The 26,529-nt window shown below is 37.1% G+C and overlaps 1 protein-coding gene across 8 annotated transcripts in view; it reads right to left on the bottom strand.

Moving 5' to 3' along the window:
- LOC132202357 (inactive dipeptidyl peptidase 10-like) overlaps window positions 1–26,529 on the bottom strand; it is a 109,093-nt gene that overhangs the window by 8,922 nt on the left and 73,642 nt on the right. For 5 of the 8 annotated variants that reach the window (XM_059629219.1, XM_059629217.1, XM_059629218.1 and 2 more), the window contains exons 2-4: window positions 2,777–2,990; window positions 380–474; window positions 38–112 (exon numbers count right to left, since the gene is read on the bottom strand). In XM_059629219.1, coding sequence (XP_059485202.1) covers window positions 38–112; window positions 380–474; window positions 2,777–2,990 — 384 coding nt within the window. Of the gene's footprint in view, window positions 1–37; window positions 113–379; window positions 475–2,776; window positions 2,991–4,319; window positions 4,494–11,921; window positions 12,048–15,239; window positions 15,373–26,529 lie in introns of those variants that run through there. The other 3 variants (XM_059629222.1, XM_059629223.1, XM_059629216.1) reach the window with 3 other exon arrangements.

The raw sequence follows: 26,529 nt of genomic DNA, 5'->3' as shown, positions 1-26,529 counted from the left end.
ATAATATCATTCTGATTTTGATATGTTTTTTTTTTACCTTTTTGACGTCGGAGACGAGAAGCACATAATTAAGATCACTGGAAACGCTAAAGTTAACTGCATTCAGTTGCCTCTACAATGAAAACAGGAGCAGATGAGAAGGAGGCAAACGAAGCCAATATTGCAGAAATTGGGGCTGAAGGGAAAAAAGTTTCCCTTTATATTATTTCTTTCCTCCTCGGCGGCCGCACTGACCGACCGCACTCGGTATCAAAAAAAAGTTATTGGGGGACGCAATCAATAGGAATAGCATTCAGAGAGAGAGAGAGGCGCGTTATTATTGAAAAGGTGTGGCACGTGCTCGGAATTCGCCAATAGTGGAAAATTAATTTGAACTCACAAAAGTACTGTTGGTCATGAGGACGCGGGTGCTCAGGGTGTCTGCGTTGTAGACGGACACGCCGCCGTGGATATCACGAAAGACGAACTCGGCATCTGCAATGCAAAACGCGTTGGTCAGATTTTTATCCTCTGAAAAACCTGGAGATTCTTTTAAAGAAGTGCTTTTACGTGCTGATTCTAGTCTTTTTATTGACATCAATAAGCAGAAATGCCATAATTTAGTTTTTACGATGAAAACCCACTAAATAATCAAAAAGGTTCAAAACTTTATAAGCGTATAAAAAGTTGTGGGAATGGAAATATTTCAGATGGACGTCATAAAGCAGCTCATATTAATTATACCGTCGCGATGAATTAATTTATCAAATCTGACGGTTACTAAATTTAAAATATTTATAAAAGTTAAATTTAAATTGAATAATTAAAAGTAATCAAAATTATAAAATAAAAATTTTCTCCTTGGAAACAGTAAAATTTCTTCGTTTCTAATAGTAAGTTTTTGATACGCAATGTTTAAAAATAAATTAAGAAATTTATTTTCACCAAATTATTAATTAATTAAATATTATTACTTTCTTAAGAAAAAATAAAAAGCCCATTGTTACCTTTTTGATGCATATAAAAAATGATCTTTTTTTAAGAAGTTGACTTTCGAGGAGATGATCATGGAAAAAGCTGTATTATTTATTTATTTTTTACCGCTGGACCCACTGGAAGTACAAATTATTTTTTGCAAAAGACCTATTTAGATTTTGAGATAAAATTTGGAACGGGCGATGCGAAACACGTGTCCCTGTCACCGAGGGGGACGCAATTAGAGCGGAGCAAATTTCCGTCTCGAGGAAATGACGGCCGGCCAAACGAGCGGCCGCGCACCTTTTTAAGAACCTGTTGCTATAGAAACGGCCGCGCCTAATTATCTCGCCCGCCCTACCGTCATCGCGCATTAGAACGCTCGCCCTCGTTATCCTAAACTGACAGTGAGTAAAAAAAAAATCGAGGATTTTCCCTCGGTTCTCATCCACATTCAGTTGTGGCTCTCGCCCCGAAGATTATTTCAATAATTCTTTTTCGCAAAAACTTCATTATAACAAAATTTACGCTTAATTAATTTGAAATTGTGAACATCAGCTTTAGAGATACTTTTAAAATTTCAGATTTAAAATATTTCAGGCATTCATTTTTAAATTTATTTTATGGATCCTTAAGCTTGCATATTAAAAAACAATCTAGGTTTTTCTTATAAAATTAATAAAAGAGATTCTTATAATTTTAAAGAAACTTCATGAGAGATATGTATAAAGAAAGGTAACTGAAATTAAAAAATTAAAACTGAAAAATTTACAATAACTGAAGATTTGTACATTTTCTTCGTCTGCGCACAAAACAATAAATTACATTCTCCAAAAAATAAAAGGCGGAAGGAGTAAGTGGAAAGGAAAAAGGCCACCTGTTACCCACTTTCAGGGTTGAAAGCAATCGGAAAGCAGGCGAATGAGTTTATTTCTATTGAGCGGTAGAGAGTGGGATATACGAGACGAGCTCTTTGTTTGCTGCCGCGGAGCGATCAATTATTCAGCAAATAACAGGTCTCCTAATGACCATTGTCCACACACGGACTCAATCAAATGTGTCGCGGCGCAAAAACACAATCACGCGATTCATAAATTTATCGCGAGTGGTGTGATGTATTTGTGCAAAAAAGGGTTAAATTTGGAAAGTAAAAATGTAGAAAGTCAATAACTAACTCGTAGGAAGAAAAAAATAATTAGTAATACAACGATATTTTGCATGTGCGAAAAATGCGGATGCAAAATCGGTATGAATATAATAAAAATCGTAAAAATGAAATATGTCTGTTAGAAGCTGCTGGAAAAATTATAAAAGACAAATTTTTGTAAATTGTAGTAATTTGTATGTAATTTTACGCCTATGTGATTAAATAAATATTTGATTGATTGATAATTCCGATAATTCTATTTTTATGTATTTATAAATTAATGATTTATCTGTTCTAGCACAACAAAATCCCAAAAACAACCAAGATAATAAACAAACAAGAAAAGTATTATTTCTTTCTAAATATTTGATACTTGGTTAGAATGAAGATCATTCTGAGAACAGAAAATTGATGATACAATTTAAATCTTCTAGCCGAACTGTTCACATTCATATAAATTATCTTCCAATTCTCTAGCGCTTTTATGTTTATTTTTTATTTTTACTTAAATTAAATCAACTAATAAGGCCATGTGTGGAGAGTTGCCTTTTTTCAAAACAAGATTCTGTATTTAAACTGATGTAAAATTTCAAAATTTGAGCAAAAGAATCATATTAAGCGTGTAGAAGGGAAAATTAATATAAAAGTACTGGGGTGAATATGAATGGTACTGACCGTTGAGCCAAGAGCCGTTGAACTTGGGCGGGTGGAGGTCGAGGCTGGTGAGGTGGTCACGCTGTAACTTGTCGCCCTTGACCCTGGGACCCTCGTCGGGCGGCGACAGCAACACGATGGAAAACACGATCAGGCCCAGCACGGCCATGATCACCAACAAAGCGATCAGGATGCCGCGCCAGTTGCGCTGGTTCGGCGTCGACGCCACCAACTCCTGCAACAAAAACAACCAACAATCAAATAATTATCCAAAAATAAGAATAAATGAGAAGCCATTATTAAAATCTGAAAATTATTTGTCAGAAAACAGCCTTTGGCATTTACCAAAAAGTTTTCATCTGAATTTATTTGATCAGAGATGAAAAATTTAGAAAGTTAAAGGTCAGAATTTTTATTCTTAATATTGCAAAGGTCAAGTAAATGTAGAATAATAAGTTCTTTTGTAATCTTCTTTTTTTCTCAGTGTTAAAAATCACAAAATGTTCAAAAATTACATTGCCATTTTTTTGGTTTTAGGTTAAATAAATTTTTGCAAAATCTGCAACAAAATCTTGTATTTATTCTTGTTTAATTTTGGGTGAAAAACTGAGCTGGTTGTGTGACGAGGGTAGTGTTTTGGGAAATTTCGCCACGCTGGTAGTTTGACAGTTTGAGCCGCGCTTATCAAAAACGAGTTTAGCAGTAATGAGAGCGCAAATCAGAGTGGAGAAAAATCCACTTTACGCCTGCCACCATTTTCCGCAAATAATTTGGCTGAAAGCACCGGGCGAAAGCTCAATGAGCCGCGAAATTCCACGCACGCCGTGCCTGAATTCGATCTTGAATGCGGCCGTCGAAACGTACAAAAATGCGCGACTCGAATCGCGGACAAAGGAACGCCGCATTTCCCGTTGCTGAATTTTGAAAGCCTTTTTAATTTCGCGCAGCAGAGATAACGCCCGAAATTAATCACACGGCAGAGAGGCCAACACGTTTCAATTACTCTTGTGTACTGCCGGTTGCGTGTTGCTTCGAGACCCTTCTAATTAAACAGGGCTTCACTAATTGCAAAGTGTTGGAAAGCAACGCGCGAATGCAAACTAAATCAATTTTTCTGAAGTACTTTTTAAAAAGTTTTTAATATTTTTGAATTTATTTTCATATATTTATACGTCATTCTAATTGTAAATTGCAAATCAGATAAAAACTTAGATGAATAAACTGAAGATATTTTTACTGTTGATTAATTGAAAAACGGCAGTTCCTTAATGAGTTTTGTTCCAGAAAAAAAATATTGTAAAAATAAAAACATTAATTAACGAATCACAAGAACCATCAAGGAACAGCCGTTTTTCAATAAAAACAACACTAAACAACCCTTGATTGATCGTGAATAAAGTCTTATAGCATAAAATAATAATCATAATAATAATCTAAATCAAAATAATTGATTTTTTACACGACTTTCAATGGTAAATAAATAATATTGAAAAAATTCTAAAATAAAATTTTCTTAAAATTTTTCTTTAACTAAATAACAAAATTTCGTGGTAATTTCAGAAACCTCTTTGTTGGGGAGGACAGTGGCGGCGCGTCGGATGGCCTGCTGCACCGGCTGGGCGAGAATGGCCGCGATGGCCGCCGACGAGGTGGAGGCCGGCGGCCCCTGGTCGACGATCGCGGGGGCCACCTGCGCCTGCGAGGCCGCCTGCTTCTTGCTCATGCTGCACCGACCGACTGAACGGCCGCGGCGCCGCCCGCCCGCTTTTAACCCTTTGATCCGAGAGACCGACGCGCGTCAAGTGACGGCAGCAGCGATTCGACCACGCCGCGCGCTCTCACTTAAATCCACAGCCCGACCGATTTCGCGGCCTGCTGCTCGTTTGCTTTTGCTCTTCCAGCCCAACGATCAAAACAATTATAATATTCAAATTATTCCGTTTTGCCGTTCCTTTAATTGAATTTCGCTCTTAATTGTTTTTTATTCCAGGCCGGTTCAATATTAATAGACTAGGGTAAATTATGTGATTGTAACCATTTTATGAATACAAAAATCATGGTTCAGAGAAACAATTTAAAAAGAATTGCTTTATAAATAATACAGCTGAATATCAAAGACCTATAAAATTTTGTTGGAGTTTTCTTAAAAAAAATCTAATTTTTTAAATGTCAGGCCAAGAGAGTCTTGTCAGCCTGTGCCCTTTATTGATGGTGCAGAAGGAACCACAAATTTATATTATTATTATTTTTTTTTTTTTTTAGATTTGACTTTATTTAAAAATCATAAATTTTTTTGCTGACATGGAACTTTATATAATTCAATAAGAAATTTGAATTTTAAAATAAATTAAAATTTGATATCATTTATTAAAACAAAAAACGCTGCTTTACCTTTAGATTGGCCTCAATAACAACTTCTTATTTATGCTAAACTTTATGGTAAAAGCTTTAAATAAATTTAATATTTAATTGAAAATAAAGAATATCGAAAAGACTTTAAAATGATAAATGCGCGCACATATATTTAGAAGTGAAAAGGAGGAACAAGTTGATTCAAATTTGCCGACTGCGATTATAGAAACGTGGGCGCGGGATTCGGGACTTGAGGTTCTCGTGGTCGGAAAAGGGTGATTACAGACGCGGGGCTCGCTGGAGCACTCAATTTACTTAAGGCTATTTGCCTTAAGAGAGCGTCTGAATGGCGGCGCGTGCATCATCGTCGCGAACGAGAGAGACGCAATTCCCTAATTGCTTCCTCGGCCAGTCTGCTTTTGTGCGCGCAGCCACATTTGCAGATGGAATTACACCCTGGCCTGGCCACACAAAGGTACAGCGCTGATTACGTTCGGCCAAAGAGCGCCCATATTGACTTTTGTGTCCAAACAAGGGCTATTTGGCCTTCAATATTTTACTTATTGACATATCATTTCTTTTCCAACTGAAGGTTCTAAATAAAATGATGTTTTTTTTTAAATAATTAATCACATGTATTTGTAAGTTCTTATAAACTTTTAGAACTTGTTCCGAAAGAAAATAAAAAGTAAATTTTGGATGATTATTTTGAATGTTAAACACAAATGCGTTGAACTAATATTCGATGATGATAAAATTTTTATTCAAAATTAAATCTGATTACCTTTTAATACTGCCGCAAGAAGTAACTTGTCAAAATGCTCCGGATCCATTAAGTCTTGAAAATAATCTTTTAATTCAAATTTACTTCTTTAATTTTGAAATGTCTCGTTTTTTTTTTAAATAATTAAACTTGCTGTTAAATAGAAAATCTACAGCGAATTTTTAGCGCTTTGAATCTGTTTTTCCTTTGTTATCAAATACTTTTCCATTCCTCACTAATCAAGTCATTCACAAGCTTCTGATTTTCAGGGATTTTCAAAATTTCAGGCACAAATTGAAAAATACTTCTTTTGACTTTTCTGCGAGCCGAGATTTGTGCCCGCGCGTGTTCTTCCCCGTGAGTTTGATATTCGCATTGATTTAGGCGATTTCCGAGCCTTCTGGCAAACAATAACGGAAGTGCTGGGCCGGCGGATCAGTGTCATCTGGCGCATATTTATGGTCAGTAACGCCGAGGGCGCGAACCTGCGTGTATCTGTGGTTGGAGCGGCGCAAGGAGAGGCGCGCGCGAATTGCAAACAGAGGGCCGAAAATAGCCGCGCGGCGAGAAGAAGAGGCGAGGGCAGTCAGCTGTTGCCACTTTGTGAGTGTCTGCCAGATAGAGAAAGACAGAGAGGATGTGGAGCCAGAGAGTGTGGCATGCCGATTATTATCATGCACTCGGCCAAATATTTTGACGCGCGCCCACCTTCTCACAAACGCACCAACTCTCCTGCTCGTGCAAAAGGAAACATGCAAATTCACTTTTCTGGAAGTTTTCTTTTCCTCATTATACTTTCAAATTAAAATAAGTCCAAAGTTTTAGCAGCATCCGTAGGGAATTCAAATAGTTGAGTCGCTAAAGGAAATATGCCAGATGAAATGAAGAGACTTTCAGTGGAGAGAACTCGATAAACAATTTAGGCTTAAAGACATACCTTGCTTTCCTGGAAAATCTTGTGTACAAGCAAGTATGTATGTAATCAATTGGGAAGCCGGCATGAAAAATATTCGCATCCTACTTTCAATTATTGAAAAATACACCCGTTGTATTTATCATTCCATAAAAATTGCACATGGGAATCTGCTCAGGGGTTATTTAGCAAGCTTCTGGTTGAATGAAAACTAATATTTTCACGTAGCACTTCCACAGACAAAGGTAATAATTATCATTGGTGTGAGACTCATATATATCCCTCAGTTGGTTTCATCGTACTTCAAATTATTGAAAAACACACCCCTAAGTGGCGATGATATTGACTTTAGGAAAATAAAGCCAGAAGGGCGGAACTCAACCATGGCAGACTTTTCACTTCTGATTGTGAGTATTCAAAATTTTTAGGGTCAAAAATTTCAAATAATTTATTTCTCCAGAGGGCTAATTGGCCACATAGGATGAGTAGGTGTTGATCATTTTTTTCAATTTAATCTTTAAATTTGAGGGCCACTTTCAAATGGAATCTCAGTTGAATTAATATTCAGGGAGTGAGCAAAATAAATTGCGCTCCCTCCTGTCACTAGTCACGAGAGATTATTTAATTGCAAGATTTGCACGCTTCCCATTTCCTTGAGTACGGACAATTACGCAGCAGAGGTCGTAGGCACAAAAAAAAGAATCAAGACGCAAACAAGGTCTGCGAGGCTTTTTGCTTGGCATGCGCACGGGAGATAAATCGAGGCGCGTGTGTCGAGGGCAACAAATCATCCCATTCTCTGATGTGAGCCGCCGGGACGATTTATCAAATCTCAAGTCGGCCGCCTGCCGATGATGTGAATGGCAGAAGAGGTGCAGCGAGCGAGTGAGTTCGTCTCGCCCTTAATGGAGCTGCATCCCCATTTCCACAGACTTTTAGTGCCCTGTGTGAACGCCCTAAGGCCTTGGGTGCTCTCAATTACACAAAATGACCTCTTAACCGCGAGTGCGAAATCGCAAGGACGCTTCGTTTGACCTCTCAGCTGGAAAAACCTAACAACTGCGCATTTCATGATGCTTTTATTATTAACTTGACTTTGAGGAAATGAGATTTTCATTCTTGTTGAAACCGAAAATTGAGAACTCAAGGCATTTCGGTACAATTCACTTTAAGAGCTGCAGACTTTATCACTGACAGAGATGGAAATTGCAGAGAGCGCACTTTCTGCTGCCGCGGGCTATAAAGTGATGACGACGCACCAGTCATTTCATCCACCAGTTTCAAATGAAAATTTTCCTTATAGAAACTACGAACGTTTCAAATCAAATTTTCATTTAAATGTGTTTAAAAATGATTAAATTAGAGTAAGAAAATTATTCTTAAAAAATCTTCAAACGTTTCAAATAAAATTTTCATAAATGTATTTAAAAAAGATTGAATTAAAAAAACGCTACTTTGTCTTGTACACTCAACATTTTACCCAAAAAAAAAACGTAAAGTGCTGGTGAAATTATTTCCCTCTCACGGTCGTGCGCGGCACCTGTTGCGTGTCGCACGCGCGCACCCCTCTGAATTTCATCCCCCTCTTGCTTTTTGCTGCGCTGGATTTTTTCGCAGAAACTGCCAGTAACTTTCCTCTCTTCTGCCGACGGAGAGTTAATTTGATACGCGGTGCATTTCATTTTTTTTGCTCGCAGAGAGACAGAAATTGCGTCAGCAGCGGGGAAACTTCCAAGAGAAGTGACAAGGAAGAGCAGAATCCAATTGACGCCAGAAATAAGATTCTCTTTTCCATCTTCTCAGAACCAAGCAGTAAATTTGAGCTTTCAAAAATATATCATTAAAAAATATGAAATAATTTCATTTCTTTAAATTTATGTTCTCATTTTTTTTTTGCGTCTCTTCAAAAGCTGTTCTTGCTTTTACTCTGCAATTGGATCGCACCCCATATTGATCAGAGCGTGCGGGAGTGAATAATTGAAAGCGAGTTCTCTCCACGCTCTGCTCAATACTAAATGTCTGATGGCGAGGGAGAGTGGCCGAGTTCGGAAATTGGAGCCGGGCCGCGTTGGCGCCGCCAACATTTTTTCCACCCGCACACAAAAACACCCATTGTGCTCTGCTGACGACCCAAATCCCATCGCGCGCAAGATTGTGATTTTGCTCCGGAGCGGCAGGTGATCGCGCGCGTCACAAAATCAGAGTTTGGGAAACGGACGAGTCGCGATCTCGGAGGCGGCTTCCTCGTTTTCTTTTCGTAGCTTCCGCTATTTCGCGCATCTTTCCTTCCTGATCGCTTCGCTCTTGTGATTTATGTTTGCAGCGACAGCCCCCACCCTTTTCTTTTCCTAGCTCTGAAACTCGATACATTAACATCAACACTGAAAACAAGGCAAACTTTGTTCTAGATGCGTGCGTTTTTTCTCCGAATATATTACCAGGAATAAAATATATCCAAAAAACTTTACAAGTAAACTTTTTTTCTACCGGAGTGCATTTTTATTTTAAGAGCCTTAAATTAAACTACATATTTTAATTTCAAAGAAAATTGTGTTTCTGAACAAAATTTTATAAAATATTAAAATTTATAGAAAATGAAACGACTTAAGTTTTTCTGAGCTTTTAATTTTTTTCATTAAATAAAATCCTGGTGAAGATGGGCAACTTTTTTTTGTATGATACAGAAAAGCCCTGCTCTACTAGTTGCAACCCTAATTCATGGGCTGTTGAAATTAAATTAGCTGATATTTTACCAAATTAATAAAATTTTGGAAAATTCAATTTAATTAATTTATTCTCTCACATCAGGTCAAAATCAGGTTATTTGGAAATGCACATTAATGAGAGAATTAACATGCAAATTATATTCAAAAATCTTTTCAAAAAAATTACAAGTGTGAAACGTGTGAAAAAGTTCGTACCTTTAGAAACGAAACTGATATCAGGGAATTAAAAATGGAATAGTTTTTGTCTTATTTAAGTTTCGTTTCGTTTAATAAAGCATTTCATTTTTAAATCCCCAAATCAGTTTCGTTTTGTCTTGCGACGAGAAAAGAGGTACGCACTTTTTCACACATTTCAGATTTGTAAGTTTGTTGAATTTGCTCGGAAATGTCAATTCATTCCAATATTTTGTATAAAAAAATTATGGCGAAAAATATTGAAATTTATTTAAAAAATTACTTTTTTAATAAAATTTGCATGTTAATTTTACAAAATGTAATTAAATTGTTAATGTATTTAAATTGGTTAAAGAGCAGGATATTGTTTTTTTCTTAAACAATAAAAAACACAAGAACCCATCGAGGAAAAGCCAAATTTAAATTCAAATCACCATGGTTAAATGTCAGCTTATTTTGTTTCAACAGCTCATGAATTATCATGCAGAAACAATAAAGTTCCTCATCTTCACCTAGGAAGCCAGATTTCATTTCATCAAAAAGAAAAAGAAAAAAAATGGACACCTCGAGTGCAAAAAGGTTCCTCAACAACAACTACAAGAACCAATATAGAAACTTTTTTACTTTTACTCTCTGATAAAACTAAAGCTCTCTCTTCAATGTCAAATCGTGCAGCTGCTCAGTCCTATACCTACATTCCATCACCCTCTGCCAGACAAACACCCATTCATAATGGGCAATCATCGCGAGCGCCGACCCGCGAACAGTGGCCGGTGAACCGCGGTTATGCAACCCGCCTGTAATTCTCTTCCGACACGTCGTTCGCGCGGGGGTGGCAAAAGAGCCTATATTCAATTTTCCGTCCCTCGACATTTTCAATCGGTTCGCGATTCGCATCACGCGCCGGAATGCGCACCCAAGGCCCCCGCAGCAGCCAGGCCTATAGACACACCACGCACCCCTGTTTGCACAAACGCGTGTTGCCGCCGATTCTGATAGTGAGAGATCGCCGTGTCCCATTTGCAATTCATGAGCGCACCAGATGAACCCCGGTCGGTCCAAAGGTATACACAGGGTTGGCCCGTTGGCGCCGCCCTGCCACTTCTAAAAGTGGAAAGTCGCCCCTCGTTTCGCGCTCCACTGATTATTTTTCAACCCTATCGCTTGGACACGCTTCAATTTCGTCAGCAGCTCCAATTTTCGCTCTCTAGAATATCAAATATTATAAATTTGCAATACAATTTCACGCTGTCTGAGCTATTTAAAGAAGATCAAAAGAAATATAATTTTTAATTATTTGCGAGTTCATTAGCGTTATTGAAGCTTCTAGAGGAGACGCTTGGAAATACACAGACGATGTTTGGAAATTGATTAATTAATGAGGAAGCGAAGGAAGCTTTTAAGTAGATTGTTCGCGCAATGTGCTTCCTGTTTCCTTTTTTCTCTGGGGCCATTTTCCGGCTCCACTCTCGGTCGCCACGTTAAAAAGAAAACAAATAGTATATACGGCAGGCTACTTTCAGGGGAATGTCACACCAAGCTTCTCTCTTTTTCCAGCGCAAAACAAAGAACTTTGCCATAAAAGCCGTGACACGGAAATATAGTTGCTCCAGCACCACCATTAAATTTATCCAAATACACACAGCGACTAGGATTAACAGCGAGAAGCAAAGCAGCCACCAGCAACACCACAAGCCGCCACCAAGTCCAAGGTTGACACTCATCAGCTGTTTTTAGACACCTTTCTTTATATTAAGATTTTCAAATTCCAATCAATAATAATATTTTTTTTATAAATGAGGAAATCAAAGGTTACATAATTATTTTCTCTTACGTTAGTCAACATAATTGTAATCGTTATATAACAAAAAACTATTTTTTTTTCATTTGATTTTTTGTTTGCACTTATTTCCAACAAATTAATTCTTTTAAAAAAAGTGCAACTGTAAATTTTTAATTTTTTCATTTGAAATGATGGTATTTTGTTAGTAGATTATTTACACAAAGGGTTGTTGATGCGACATTGGCGATCATCAAAACAACATCGAACATTTATTTGCACACACATATATGTATAATATGGAGAGGAAGAGTTAATTTTGACGGAAGTGCCACGTGACTCGGTTGCGAATGGGCGTCGTCCTGCGACAGAACCTATCAACACAGCTCGTGCAACATCCACAGAGTAAGACACCGAGAGAGACCAATCAAGCGAGCTGCAGTTTTTTGGTTTTTTACCTGGTCGTCTGTTCGCGTCATGATTCAGAGAATTGAATTCCGGGAGATAGCGAGTGGGAGGCAAAGAGACAGACAGAGAGGAAAAGAGCAACGGTGCTGGCTGGCGCTCCGAACGAACCCGACTGGAGGGAGCTGCTCTCGCTTTCTCGCGGCGCCGGGCACGCACTGCTCTTGCACTGTTCGTTCGCCAACCCGCGCCCAACGGTGGGATCGAACCGCAGCTCGCAGCAGCGGCGGGGGCGCTGCTCCGGCCAGGCTCCGTTCCCTCACCACGCAACCACCCCTAGCCTTCTTTCCTCCCGGATGATCGAGGGGTAAAATCTGCGTGCGACTTGGCGGGAAAATCGGCACTCACCGGGGTGCAAAAATTGAATAGGTTCAGATTTGATTTAATTTTATAAAATTTCTCAAATTATTGAAATTTGTGCAATAATTTTTACAAATTTGAATAAATTTTATGATATATATTTTTGTATTTAGGGCCTTGCAAAAAAAAATTCACGAGCTTCAAGAGAAACGAACGATTTATAGACGAGAAAAGCAGAAACTGTTGTAAAAGTTTGATTGTTAATACACCTTCATTTTTTGCACGTAAAGTATTTATTTTTGAAATTTTCTTGAACTTTTAGCCCAGTTTCAACAAAACCTATTTGTTCGATCTTTCAAAGCATGTCGGGATTAGAGTTTTAAACTTTGACCAAAAATATTTTTTTTTCTGCAAAAACACTCTGTCCAAAGTGTGAATAATAAATGCGTTTTTATTGACTTTCGGCAGAAAAGAAAAAGCGCCTTGAACCAAACATCCAGTTTTAAAAGATATGAACAATGGAGCTCTGCCTTTCCTCCTTAGGGGACGCGGAAATGCACAAACTTTCTTTTGTCTCTTCTCACCTGCGAGCGCGCATTTTCCTAACTTTTCTGTTTCATGCGTTTCAAGGGAATTCTCGTCTTGATCTCTGTCGCGTGTAAATCGTATAAAATTGAATATTATTCTCTTCTCCTTATCAAGTTTTGAGTTCAAATTAATGAGAATTTTTTTATAATGATCCTGAGCAATTATTTAGTCGCGGATAGAATCAGGACGGGCAGCAGGCTTAATGGCGCAAAGTTGCTCTTTGATGAAATATGCACGCGCTCGGCACAAACAAAGTTGCCAACTGCAATTTACACCGTGACGCGTTTAATCCACAAACGCTTGTAATTAAACGCTCGTTTGCCTTTCAAGGGCAATTACCCTTTAGAATTGATCCTAATTTCAGACTACGGGCGAGTGTTTTTTTTTCGTTCGCCAAATGAAAACATCCAAAGAAGAGAGATATAAAAATTTCAATAAACGCCACTTTTCGGCCCTGCCCGCGGCTTGTTTGCATGGGCTGGAAAAACACACGCAAAGTGGAAGGAATTTGAGGCACACCCTTCGGCCCCTGATTTTTATTACCACATCAAAAATTCATGCTTCTCTACTTTCGGATTTCGAGACGATCAGAGCTTTTATGTTTGCCGATTTTGCCAATCAATTCTCGCGAGATTTCCTCCCTTGTGGGCAGAGCCACCTGTGCAAACGCGGCCGAACCGACACGGAAAATAGAAAAGCGGAAAAAAGACCCACGCAACGTAAACCTCATTACACGAGACAAAGACAAAATCAATTTCGGCCACAAACAACGTGATGAGAAACAAACGCGCAGCGGTCGATAATCGCCGGCACACAAACGCGGTCGCTGGACAGATTAGTTTTTTTTTTCGCTTTTGTTTTTCCTGGCAGTGATTTGTCGCGCTGAGAGAGCGAAAGTGCGAAAAGGCGATCGGATTAAACTCTACGTGATTTACAGGGCGGATGTGTACACTGGGGCGCGAATTGCGCGGGACAGACAAATGGATTTTCACCCCGAAACAGCAGCACCTGCTGATAAGATAAAAAATATACGCGAGAGCAGCAAAAAATTATAATGGGGCACCTGCCCGCACATGAAGCACGATTTAGATTAAAATTGGAACACAGAAATTTGCTTTAAAACTGGAAAAATTTATTACTTGTAAAGTCCAAAAGATAATTCAGATTTTTAAAAATTTAGCTTAATTTAACAAACATAAATTTCAGGTTAATTTTTTTACTGATTGGAGATCAAACGAAAGCAACAAAAACATTCTTTTGTTTCGTCACGATTTGACCTTTGGCTCGGAGGAAACTTCTAGATCTCGTTGATTGGGCTTGTGCATCATTTTGTATCAGAGGAAAGTGCAGAGGGTAAAATCCGAGCAGGGGCGTTTATTGATTTTCAGCATTTTGCTGATTTGCAATCCTGAGCAGGCAGGCAGGGCAAAGTGGCTCTTTCTCATCTCCTCCGCCGTGGGCTGCGGACGAGAGAAGAGCCTCTCGGCATCACGTCTTACTTAATAGAGGCCCTACTGCTCGTCCATTTGGCACGCAGCCCTTTGACCGCGGGGCCTCCTTTTTGCCTCGCCAACATCATCCAACACAAAACGTGCACATTTCCATCTGAATTGCGCAAAAATTACCCAAGATTTTTTGATCTATCAATGAACAGTAGTAAATGAATTTCAATATATTAATTAGAAGATGGATATATGAAATTCTTCTTTGTTTAAATTTTATTATGTCAATAAACAAACATTTAATTCAACCAAAAATATTTTTAATACCAAATTTTTTAAAAACAATTCAATTTGTACAACTTCCTTGATTAAAAAAATTCAATTTACATTGATTTATATCAATTTTCAATCAATATTTTATTTGTTTTATTACTTTTTGTAAATTTGAAAACAAAATTATTGTATTTATTTTAATTTAAATTAAAATTAAATAAGAACAATGTTTTTCCAGTAAGTCTAAATGACAAATTGGCCTGAAAGGAACTAGGAAAGTTTCTTCCAAATGAAATACGCGATATTATTCCTAATTAATTTTAACAAATATCATGTAATTTAAAAAAACTTAATTAAAATCCATTCCTAGGGCTTAGGCTAATGTTTTCCCTTTTTATTATAATTTTAAGTTCAAAAAAATATTAATAATAAAATCACGTGTTATAAAGGATAATTATCAGGAAAAGAAAAAAAAAGTAACGATTTTTGTGTGGTTTTGAGCGAGGCAACGATTTTAACCGCGAGTATGACAGATATCTGATTGAGATAAGGCAGCACTTTTGGGCTAAAACGACACGCGAATGTCCCAGAAAACACCTCCTGCTCATTTCCCTCAAAGTGGAAATGGCGAGAATCGTGAACAATTTGACCTTTCCGATTTAACACACAGGTGGTTTTTGCGGCAAGTGCGTTGCAATTTGAACTTACTTCGTCGTCGGTGTCGTAGACTCCCTCGTTGGGCTCGGACATGGCGGTGTCAACGCGGTGGTTGCGCCCTCGTCGGTGAGGCCCTGCGCCGCGACTAACGACCTCCGCTCTCTCGCGCCACCTTACCCGCCGACCGACCGACACACACCGGCCGGGAATTAATTGATTAGCTCGCGAGACCCGCCACTTTTCCTATTATTGTGTGTATGTCATAACGCACACATGTGGGCGCCGCACACACACATTTCCGATGAAAGGTCAGAGGTGTTTACTCGTCTCCGAAATAGGCTCTATTGCAAATAATTGATAAATATTAAATTGTCTTTTGCCAATTTAATTTGAAGCTGAATAATTTATTGCAGGCAGATCCGTTATTGAAAAATTATTAAAATTTTCCTTATTTTTTTTCTTCTAAAAATGTCAAATTTATGATATTTTTTGTTTAATTCATTCAACTATTAAATAAGAAATTCATTAAATTTTTGAAACATACATAAATTTATGCTTCTTTAATTACGTCCATTATATATTCAAGCAGAAACCGCGCATCTTGTTAAAAGTTGTGCAAGTTTAAATGGGAATACACCTTGAATGGCTTTAGTTTTGTAACTAAATATGCTACGACTGCTCTGTAATAATTGCACAATCCCATTATGTGAGCGCAGCAGTGGCGGGTGAAATTATAGTTGGCTTTGGCGCGCCGCTCCCACACGGCTTTTCCGCGAACGAAGCTTTTCCGAGCACCAACAGCAGATGGCGTCCGAGTTCCGTGTCGGGGTCGTTTCCACTGGGAGAACATTGAGTGAGCGGCGAACCGACCCGATGCACACATTTGAAGGGTGTACAAACTTTTTACGGTCCTGCTTAATTTTTGCCAATTAATTTAATGAGAAATTAATGAGGAATTAAAGGCACTCAAAAGAGTCGTGCAAATGATAGATTTAATTTTCCTCATTATAAATTTTTGGTTTTATGGTGATGCCTTTTTGTCCAACAATCTCTTTTTCTTAAATAATTGTTTTTCAAAAATTGAATGTTAACAATGTATTTGTAACAATGTAGACAAGTAAACAACAATAATAATTGTCACATTAAAAAAATATAGATAATATTTTAACCTTTTTCTAGAGTGTTTGACGGGACTCGGTCCCGACGGGTCCCCGCGGGAAACCCGCGGGTTTCCCGCGGGACCGGCACCGTTTTCTTAAAGAGCAGCGGGAACGGGACGGGACGCGGGACCGGGAAATTGAAGTTAGTTGCAAAGACAAACCAGTTTTCAATTCCCTGTTCTGTCAAATGAATTATAATTTTCAAGCCAAGTCAAAATTAAATGATTTTGAATAGCATATTTTTCTAATCGCAACCTCCTTTTCGCACTTTCTTTTTAAAGAAATATACATAATCATAATAAATAAAGACAATATTTTTAAATATTTGAGGTATTGATATAATTTAAGCAACCCGCCGTACATACGAGTAGTGCTAATTGCATACCACGAAAACTGGACGATTAATGGCTGATTGCAGGAATCGGGACTCGGGACGGGTCCGGGAATTCGTTTTAGGCTTTCCCGGGAACGGGACCAGACTCGGGAAATTGTTTGAAAAAAATTCGGGAACGGGACGGGAAAATTTTCAAAATTGGTTCCGTCAAACACTCTTGGCTCTATTTCAAATTTTTGAAAACAACCTCTGTTTCTGCAGACCATGGTTGCCTCTATTTAGAATTTTCGAAAACAACCTCTTTTTTATCAGACCATGGTTGGCTCTATTTAAATTTTTTGAAAAAAACGTCTTTTTCCTCAGACCATGGTTGGCTCTATTTCAAAATTTTGAAAACGACCTCTTTTTTATCAGACCATGGATGGCTCTATTTCAATTTTTTGAAAAAAACGTCTTTTACCTCAGACCATGGTTGGCTCTATTTCAATTTTTTGAAAAAAACGTCTTTTACCTCAGACCATGGTTGGCTCTATTTCAATTTTTTGAAAAAAACGTCTTTTACCTCAGACCATGGTTGGCTCTATTTCAAAATTTTGAAAACGACCTCTTTTTCATCAGACCATGGTTGGCTCTATTTCAATTTTTTGAAAAAAACGTCTTTTACCTCAGACCATGGTTGGCTCTATTTCAATTTTTTGAAAAAAACGTCTTTTACCTCAGACCATGGTTGGCTCTATTTCAATTTTTTGAAAAAAACGTCTTTTACCTCAGACCATGGTTGGCTCTATATCAATTTTTTGAAAAAAACGTCTTTTACCTCAGACCATGGTTGGCTCTATTTCAAAATTTTGAAAACGACCTCTTTTTCATCAGACCATGGTTGGTTCTATTTCAATTTTTTGAAAAAAACGTCTTTTACCTCAGACCATGGTTGGCTCTATTTCAATTTTTTGAAAAAAAACGTCTTTTACCTCAGACCATGGTTGGCTCTATTTCAATTTTTTGAAAAAAACGTCTTTTACCTCAGACCATGGTTGGCTCTATTTCAATTTTTTGAAAAAAACGTCTTTTACCTCAGACCATGGTTGGCTCTATTTCAAAATTTTGAAAACGACCTCTTTTTCATCAGACCATGGTTGGCTCTATTTCAATTTTTTGAAAAAAACGTCTTTTACCTCAGACCATGGTTGGCTCTATTTCAGTTTTTTGAAAAAAACGTCTTTTACCTCAGACCATGGTTGGCTCTATTTCAATTTTTTGAAAAAAACGTCTTTTACCTCAGACCATGGTTGGCTCTATTTCAATTTTTTGAAAAAAACGTCTTTTACCTCAGACCATGGTTGGCTCTATTTCAATTTTTTGAAAAAAACGTCTTTTACCTCAGACCATGGTTGGCTCTATTTCAAAATTTTGAAAACGACCTCTTTTTCATCAGACCATGGTTGGCTCTATTTCAATTTTTTGAAAAAAACGTCTTTTACCTCAGACCATGGTTGGCTCTATTTCAGTTTTTTGAAAAAAACGTCTTTTACCTCAGACCATGGTTGGCTCTATTTCAATTTTTTGAAAAAAACGTCTTTTACCTCAGACCATGGTTGGCTCTATTTCAATTTTTTGAAAAAAACGTCTTTTACCTCAGACCATGGTTGGCTCTATTTCAATTTTTTGAAAAAAACGTCTTTTACCTCAGACCATGGTTGGCTCTATTTCAAAATTTTGAAAACGACCTCTTTTTCATCAGACCATGGTTGGCTCTATTTCAATTTTTTGAAAAAAACGTCTTTTACCTCAGACCATGGTTGGCTCTATTTCAGTTTTTTGAAAAAAACGTCTTTTACCTCAGACCATGGTTGGCTCTATTTCAATTTTTTGAAAAAAACGTCTTTTACCTCAGACCATGGTTGGCTCTATTTCAATTTTTTGAAAAAAACGTCTTTTACCTCAGACCATGGTTGGCTCTATTTCAATTTTTTGAAAAAAACGTCTTTTACCTCAGACCATGGTTGGCTCTATTTCAATTTTTTGAAAAAAACGTCTTTTACCTCAGACCATGGTTGGCTCTATTTCAATTTTTTGAAAAAAACGTCTTTTACCTCAGACCATGGTTGGCTCTATTTCAAAATTTTGAAAACGACCTCTTTTTCATCAGACCATGGTTGGCTCTATTTCAAAATTTTGAAAAAAACGTCTTTTACCTCAGACCATGGTTGGCTCTATTTCAATTTTTTGAAAAAAACGTCTTTTACCTCAGACCATGGTTGGCTTTATTTCAATTTTTTGAAAAAAACGTCTTTTACCTCAGACCATGGTTGGCTCTATTTCAATTTTTTGAAAAAAACGTCTTTTACCTCAGACCATGGTTGGCTCTATTTCAATTTTTTGAAAAAAACGTCTTTTACCTCAGACCATGGTTGGCTCTATTTCAATTTTTTTGAAAAAAAACGTCTTTTACCTCAGACCATGGTTGGCTCTATTTCAATTTTTTGAAAAAAACGTCTTTTACCTCAGACCATGGTTGGCTCTATTTCAAAATTTTGAAAACGACCTCTTTTTCATCAGACCATGGTTGGCTCTATTTCAATTTTTTGAAAAAAACGTCTTTTACCTCAGACCATGGTTGGCTCTATTTCAGTTTTTTGAAAAAAACGTCTTTTACCTCAGACCATGGTTGGCTCTATTTCAATTTTTTGAAAAAAACGTCTTTTACCTCAGACCATGGTTGGCTTTATTTCAATTTTTTGAAAAAAACGTCTTTTACCTCAGACCATGGTTGGCTCTATTTCAATTTTTTGAAAAAAACGTCTTTTACCTCAGACCATGGTTGGCTCTATTTCAATTTTTTGAAAAAAACGTCTTTTTCCTCAGACCATGGTTGGCTCTATTTCAAAATTTTGAAAACGACCTTTTTTTATCAGACCATGGTTGGCTCTATTTCAATTTTTTGAAAAAAACGTCTTTTTCCTCAGACCATGGTTGGCTCTATTTCAAAATTTTGAAAACGACCTCTTTTTCATCAGACCATGGTTGGCTCTATTTCAATTTTTTGAAAAAAACGTCTTTTTCCTCAGACCATGGTTGGCTCTATTTCAATTTTTTGAAAAAAACGTCTTTTACCTCAGACCATGGTTGCCTCTATTTCAAAATTTTGATAACGACCTCTTTTTTATCAGACCATGGTTGGCTCTATTTCAATTTTTTGAAAAAAACGTCTTTTTCCTCAGACAATGGTTGGCTCTATTTCAATTTTTTGAAAAAAACGTCTTTTACCTCAGACCATGGTTGGCTCTATTTCAATTTTTTGAAAAAAACGTCTTTTACCTCAGACCATGGTTGGCTCTATTTCAATTTTTTGAAAAAAACGTCTTTTACCTCAGACCATGGTTGGCTCTATTTCAATTTTTTGAAAAAAACGTCTTTTACCTCAGACCATGGTTGGCTCTATTTCAATTTTTTGAAAAAAACGTCTTTTACCTCAGACCATGGTTGGCTCTATTTCAAAATTTTGAAAACGACCTCTTTTTCATCAGACCATGGTTGGCTCTATTTCAATTTTTTGAAAAAAACGTCTTTTACCTCAGACCATGGTTGGCTCTATTTCAGTTTTTTGAAAAAAACGTCTTTTACCTCAGACCATGGTTGGCTCTATTTCAATTTTTTGAAAAAAACGTCTTTTACCTCAGACCATGGTTGGCTCTATTTCAATTTTTTGAAAAAAACGTCTTTTACCTCAGACCATGGTTGGCTCTATTTCAATTTTTTGAAAAAAACGTCTTTTACCTCAGACCATGGTTGGCTCTATTTCAATTTTTTGAAAAAAACGTCTTTTACCTCAGACCATGGTTGGCTCTATTTCAATTTTTTGAAAAAAACGTCTTTTACCTCAGACCATGGTTGGCTCTATTTCAAAATTTTGAAAACGACCTCTTTTTCATCAGACCATGGTTGGCTCTATTTCAAAATTTTGAAAAAAACGTCTTTTACCTCAGACCATGGTTGGCTCTATTTCAATTTTTTGAAAAAAACGTCTTTTACCTCAGACCATGGTTGGCTTTATTTCAATTTTTTGAAAAAAACGTCTTTTACCTCAGACCATGGTTGGCTCTATTTCAATTTTTTGAAAAAAACGTCTTTTACCTCAGACCATGGTTGGCTCTATTTCAATTTTTTGAAAAAAACGTCTTTTACCTCAGACCATGGTTGGCTCTATTTCAATTTTTTTGAAAAAAAACGTCTTTTACCTCAGACCATGGTTGGCTCTATTTCAATTTTTTGAAAAAAACGTCTTTTACCTCAGACCATGGTTGGCTCTATTTCAAAATTTTGAAAACGACCTCTTTTTCATCAGACCATGGTTGGCTCTATTTCAATTTTTTGAAAAAAACGTCTTTTACCTCAGACCATGGTTGGCTCTATTTCAGTTTTTTGAAAAAAACGTCTTTTACCTCAGACCATGGTTGGCTCTATTTCAATTTTTTGAAAAAAACGTCTTTTACCTCAGACCATGGTTGGCTTTATTTCAATTTTTTGAAAAAAACGTCTTTTACCTCAGACCATGGTTGGCTCTATTTCAATTTTTTGAAAAAAACGTCTTTTACCTCAGACCATGGTTGGCTCTATTTCAATTTTTTGAAAAAAACGTCTTTTTCCTCAGACCATGGTTGGCTCTATTTCAAAATTTTGAAAACGACCTTTTTTTATCAGACCATGGTTGGCTCTATTTCAATTTTTTGAAAAAAACGTCTTTTTCCTCAGACCATGGTTGGCTCTATTTCAAAATTTTGAAAACGACCTCTTTTTCATCAGACCATGGTTGGCTCTATTTCAATTTTTTGAAAAAAACGTCTTTTTCCTCAGACCATGGTTGGCTCTATTTCAATTTTTTGAAAAAAACGTCTTTTACCTCAGACCATGGTTGCCTCTATTTCAAAATTTTGATAACGACCTCTTTTTTATCAGACCATGGTTGGCTCTATTTCAATTTTTTGAAAAAAACGTCTTTTTCCTCAGACAATGGTTGGCTCTATTTCAATTTTTTGAAAAAAACGTCTTTTACCTCAGACCATGGTTGGCTCTATTTCAATTTTTTGAAAAAAACGTCTTTTACCTCAGACCATGGTTGGCTCTATTTCAATTTTTTGAAAAAAACGTCTTTTACCTCAGACCATGGTTGGCTCTATTTCAATTTTTTGAAAAAAACGTCTTTTACCTCAGACCATGGTTGGCTCTATTTCAATTTTTTGAAAAAAACGTCTTTTACCTCAGACCATGGTTGGCTCTATTTCAATTTTTTGAAAAAAACGTCTTTTACCTCAGACCATGGTTGGCTCTATTTCAATTTTTTGAAAAAAACGTCTTTTACCTCAGACCATGGTTGGCTCTATTTCAATTTTTTGAAAAAAACGTCTTTTACCTCAGACCATGGTTGGCTCTATTTCAAAATTTTGAAAACGACCTCTTTTTCATCAGACCATGGTTGGCTCTATTTCAATTTTTTGAAAAAAACGTCTTTTACCTCAGACCATGGTTGGCTCTATTTCAATTTTTTGAAAAAAACGTCTTTTACCTCAGACCATGGTTGGCTCTATTTCAATTTTTTGAAAAAAACGTCTTTTACCTCAGACCATGGTTGGCTCTATTTCAATTTTTTGAAAAAAACGTCTTTTACCTCAGACCATGGTTGGCTCTATTTCAAAATTTTGAAAACGACCTCTTTTTCATCAGACCATGGTTGGCTCTATTTCAATTTTTTGAAAAAAACGTCTTTTACCTCAGACCATGGTTGGCTTTATTTCAATTTTTTGAAAAAAACGTCTTTTACCTCAGACCATGGTTGGCTCTATTTCAATTTTTTGAAAAAAACGTCTTTTACCTCAGACCATGGTTGGCTCTATTTCAATTTTTTGAAAAAAACGTCTTTTTCCTCAGACCATGGTTGGCTCTATTTCAATTTTTTGATAAAAACGTCTTTTACCTCAGACCATGGTTGGCTCTATTTCAATTTTTTGAAAAAAACGTCTTTTACCTCAGACCATGGTTGGCTCTATTTCAATTTTTTGAAAAAAACGTCTTTTTCCTCAGACCATGGTTGGCTCTATTTCAATTTTTTGAAAAAAACGTCTTTTTCCTCAGACCATGGTTGGCTCTATTTCAATTTTTTGAAAAAAACGTCTTTTACCTCAGACCATGGTTGGCGCTATTTCAATTTTTTGAAAAAAACGTCTTTTTCCTCAGACCATGGTTGGCTCTATTTCAATTTTTTGAAAAAAACGTCTTTTACCTCAGACCATGGTTGGCTCTATTTCAATTTTTTGAAAAAAACGTCTTTTACCTCAGACCATGGTTGGCTCTATTTCAAAATTTTGAAAACGACCTCTTTTTCATCAGACCATGGTTGGCTCTATTTCAATTTTTTGAAAAAAACGTCTTTTACCTCAGACCATGGTTGGCTCTATTTCAATTTTTTGAAAAAAACGTCTTTTACCTCAGACCATGGTTGGCTCTATTTCAATTTTTTGAAAAAAACGTCTTTTACCTCAGACCATGGTTGGCTCTATTTCAATTTTTTGAAAAAAACGTCTTTTACCTCAGACCATGGTTGGCTCTATTTCAATTTTTTGAAAAAAACGTCTTTTTCCTCAGACCATGGTTGGCTCTATTTCAAAATTTTGAAAACGATTTATTTTTTATCAGACCATGGTTGGCTCTATTTCAATTTTTTGAAAAAAACGTCTTTTACCTCAGACCATGGTTGGCTCTATTTCAATTTTTTGAAAAAAACGTCTTTTTCCTCAGACCATGGTTGGCTCTATTTCAAAATTTTGAAAACGATTTCTTTTTTATCAGACCATGGTTGGCTCTATTTCAATTTTTTGAAAACAACCTCTTTTTCTGCAGACTTTAGGCTTTTATTCCATGAAAAATGCACTGCTCTGTTAGAAACAAAAACTTTTCCAGCAATAAATTTAAATTTATTTTGAAATAAAATGCAAAGCAATGATAATTACAGAGGTAATAACAGGGTTAAGGAAGAGAATCGCAATCAAGTGGAGTCGCACTCAATTCCAAACTGGCCGTAAATGGGGGGATAGGATGCGATTTCCCGCTCTCCGGAGCGAAGCAGACTCTCATTCAAAGCGAGTCGGAATTTGAATTTCAGATAAGCTCGCTCGCGTTATTCCGAACAGAGGCGCATTAGAACCCAAGAGTAGCTGCACAGGCCAAGGATTACCAGAGTCGTTTCAACCAAGGTCGCGCGCGCGTCTTTCATCTGCAGGTATCCAATGTGACTTTTAAAGTGGACGGCATCTTTACTCAAATGACTTTAAGCTTATTGCTCGAATACTGTGCAGTTTTCGGCGTTCCTGATCTCTTTGCAAACTGCCACTAAAATTTGCATAACTGACAACTGTATTTTTGTGCATAACACGGAAAATTTGATTAAAAGAGGAAGACACAAAATTTCTATCTTTAAAGAGCAGTCAGAAGACCAACCCATCGGCCAGTCAGATGATTTAAAAAAAAAATTAATTAAATAATACTTATTAAGAAAAATCAATATAAAAGTAAACTCTCTGGTTTTTTTAAATATAAAAAAAATTATTTTTGTTCTCTGCATTTTTCCCACCGGTTTTTTTATGTGGAGCAATATCTCTTGCGATTTCGGATAAAAAAGTTGATATCTTATTCAAGAAATTTTCCTTTGCGTATATAAGTTTTTGCTTCAGCGGCATGATGAAATAAACATTTTTTCAAGAGTAGAAGGAGGTAATCTTGGTTTAAGCTTAAAAATCGATCTGCAGGATTTTTTGCGTCTTTCCTGTTCGCGTCGCTCGCAATTGAGCGCGATCTCACTGAATGGGGCTGATCCGCAAAACTGCAGCGCAAAGCTCCGTAATCTCCGAGGTAAACAAATTTGCGTTTGATCGGTGCGGTGACGTCACTTGCTCAGGAAGGAAGGAAGGAAGGAAAAAACTGAAAGGGTTCGGCCCGTGAATTATCGTTGGCTAATTTCGGCCGTCGCAGTCGGGGGCGAGGCTCGCGTGCGCCGCCTCACCCGATATCAATCAAATTTACACTTGATTAATTTATTATCACCGAGCACGTCTCGCAACTTTTCAAATTAAGTCGTGAGCGGCTGTTTTCAAAAATTGCTCGTCTCTCTGAATGGATAGAAATAAAAGCGACTGCAGCAGTTCCAATTCAACTCCTCGATGAGCAGCTGCAGCCCTTCTCGCGGTGCAGCCACGTCGTTTTAATAAACCGCACTCGAGTGTGCCTGTGATGGGCAAACACGGCCTGTTCAAACTCCGGTCCGCTATTATCATCATCCACTGTTTCCATTGAGCGTTTCATTAAAAAATCCATATCCTAAACCGAAGGGACGAATTTCCTTTTTTCCATCTTTTCAGGGAAATGGGCGGAGAGGCGGCCGCTTCCTGCTTTAGGGTCCCGCCGGGAACGGATCTGCTGCCGCCGAATCGAACCGTTTCCTATCCGGCGTCGGAAAGAGACACAACTCGTATTGAGTTGCGGCAGAGCATAGATCTGGAGCGGCGCCACCAAGGGACGATGCAACCGGCACGTCCTCCCGGTCGCGCCGGTTGCATATTTCCGATTCGTCGTTACGGCTCATTCACAGCACTTAATTTTTAACTAAACAAATAGATCTTTCCATTACAACTTTTACGAATACTCCACTCATTGGACCTTTAGATTCAGTGTAGCATAATACTTTGTGGGAATTTAACTTTGGATTTTAATTAGCTCTAGATGATGCGTTCTGTTGCTCTAATTATTTTACAACCATAAAGATCTCTTCATCAAAGCGAAAATATGCAAGAAATTTTTTTCTTTTGAAATTTTATGCATGTAAAATTACATTTCGAACCTCCAAAAAATTAAAATTCTCAAATTTATTTTCTCATTTGTAGAGTAATCATATTCGCTAAATCTTTTAATAAAAGAAGTTTATGATTTTCTTTCATCTGAAGTGTTGCCCAAATATTTAAAGACCTTTTCATGAAAGTGAAATTGGTCAAATAAATCTTTTTCTTACGGCTATCAAATCAAGTATTCAACAGATCCAACAGTTTTGCACCGACGAAAAAGTTGGATCCAATTGGATCCAACAGTTTTGCACCGACGAAAGAGTTGGATCCAACAGCATTGAAGAGCTACATTCCGTCAACCAGCCATCAACTATATCGACTGTTGAGCCAGTTGAACTTGCTGTCAATTTTAAACAAAAAGGTCAGCCGATGGTAAAAAAAAAAAAAAAAAATAAAATAGAGTCAAAAATTTTCTCGACATATGCCGAGTATCATTGCATTTTTGACAGCCGGCAGCCGGTAGCCAGCCACTGGTTCAATAATTGATTTGATAGCCATAAGAAAAAGATTTACTTGATCAATTTCACTTTGATGAAAAGGTCTTTAAATATTTGGGCAACACTTAAGATGAAAGAAAAGCATTAACTTTTTTTTACTTTTTCATGTTCACTAATTGCGCTACTGCTGGTAGTGCCGGCACAGCCGGTAGTGCCGGCACAGCTGGTAGTGGTACATTAATAGCTTTGGTGAAAAAAAATCTTAACTCGAGAAATAACTTTCTTTGAAAACTTATTAGAAAACATTTTGAAAATTGATTGAATTTTAATTTTTGACAAAATAATTCACATCTCATGAATGTCATGAATTATGGCTGCAGCCCGTAGCCTAAAAATGTAGAGCAGGATATTGGTTTTTAGTTTTTACCCTAAAAAAACAAAAACAATAAAAATTCCATCAAATGGAAGCTGTTTTTTCAATTCAATCTCAAACACGTCGATTGTGAATATTGTTCTACAAAA

Source organism: Neocloeon triangulifer, unplaced genomic scaffold (assembly GCF_031216515.1).
Source record: "Neocloeon triangulifer isolate White Clay Creek 2 clone unplaced genomic scaffold, ASM3121651v1 ptg000015l, whole genome shotgun sequence".
In the NCBI taxonomy this organism is placed as follows: domain Eukaryota; kingdom Metazoa; phylum Arthropoda; class Insecta; order Ephemeroptera; family Baetidae; genus Neocloeon; species Neocloeon triangulifer.
The sequence above is the reverse complement of the archived record's forward strand: the minus strand, read 5'-3'. Positions and strand labels throughout refer to the sequence as shown.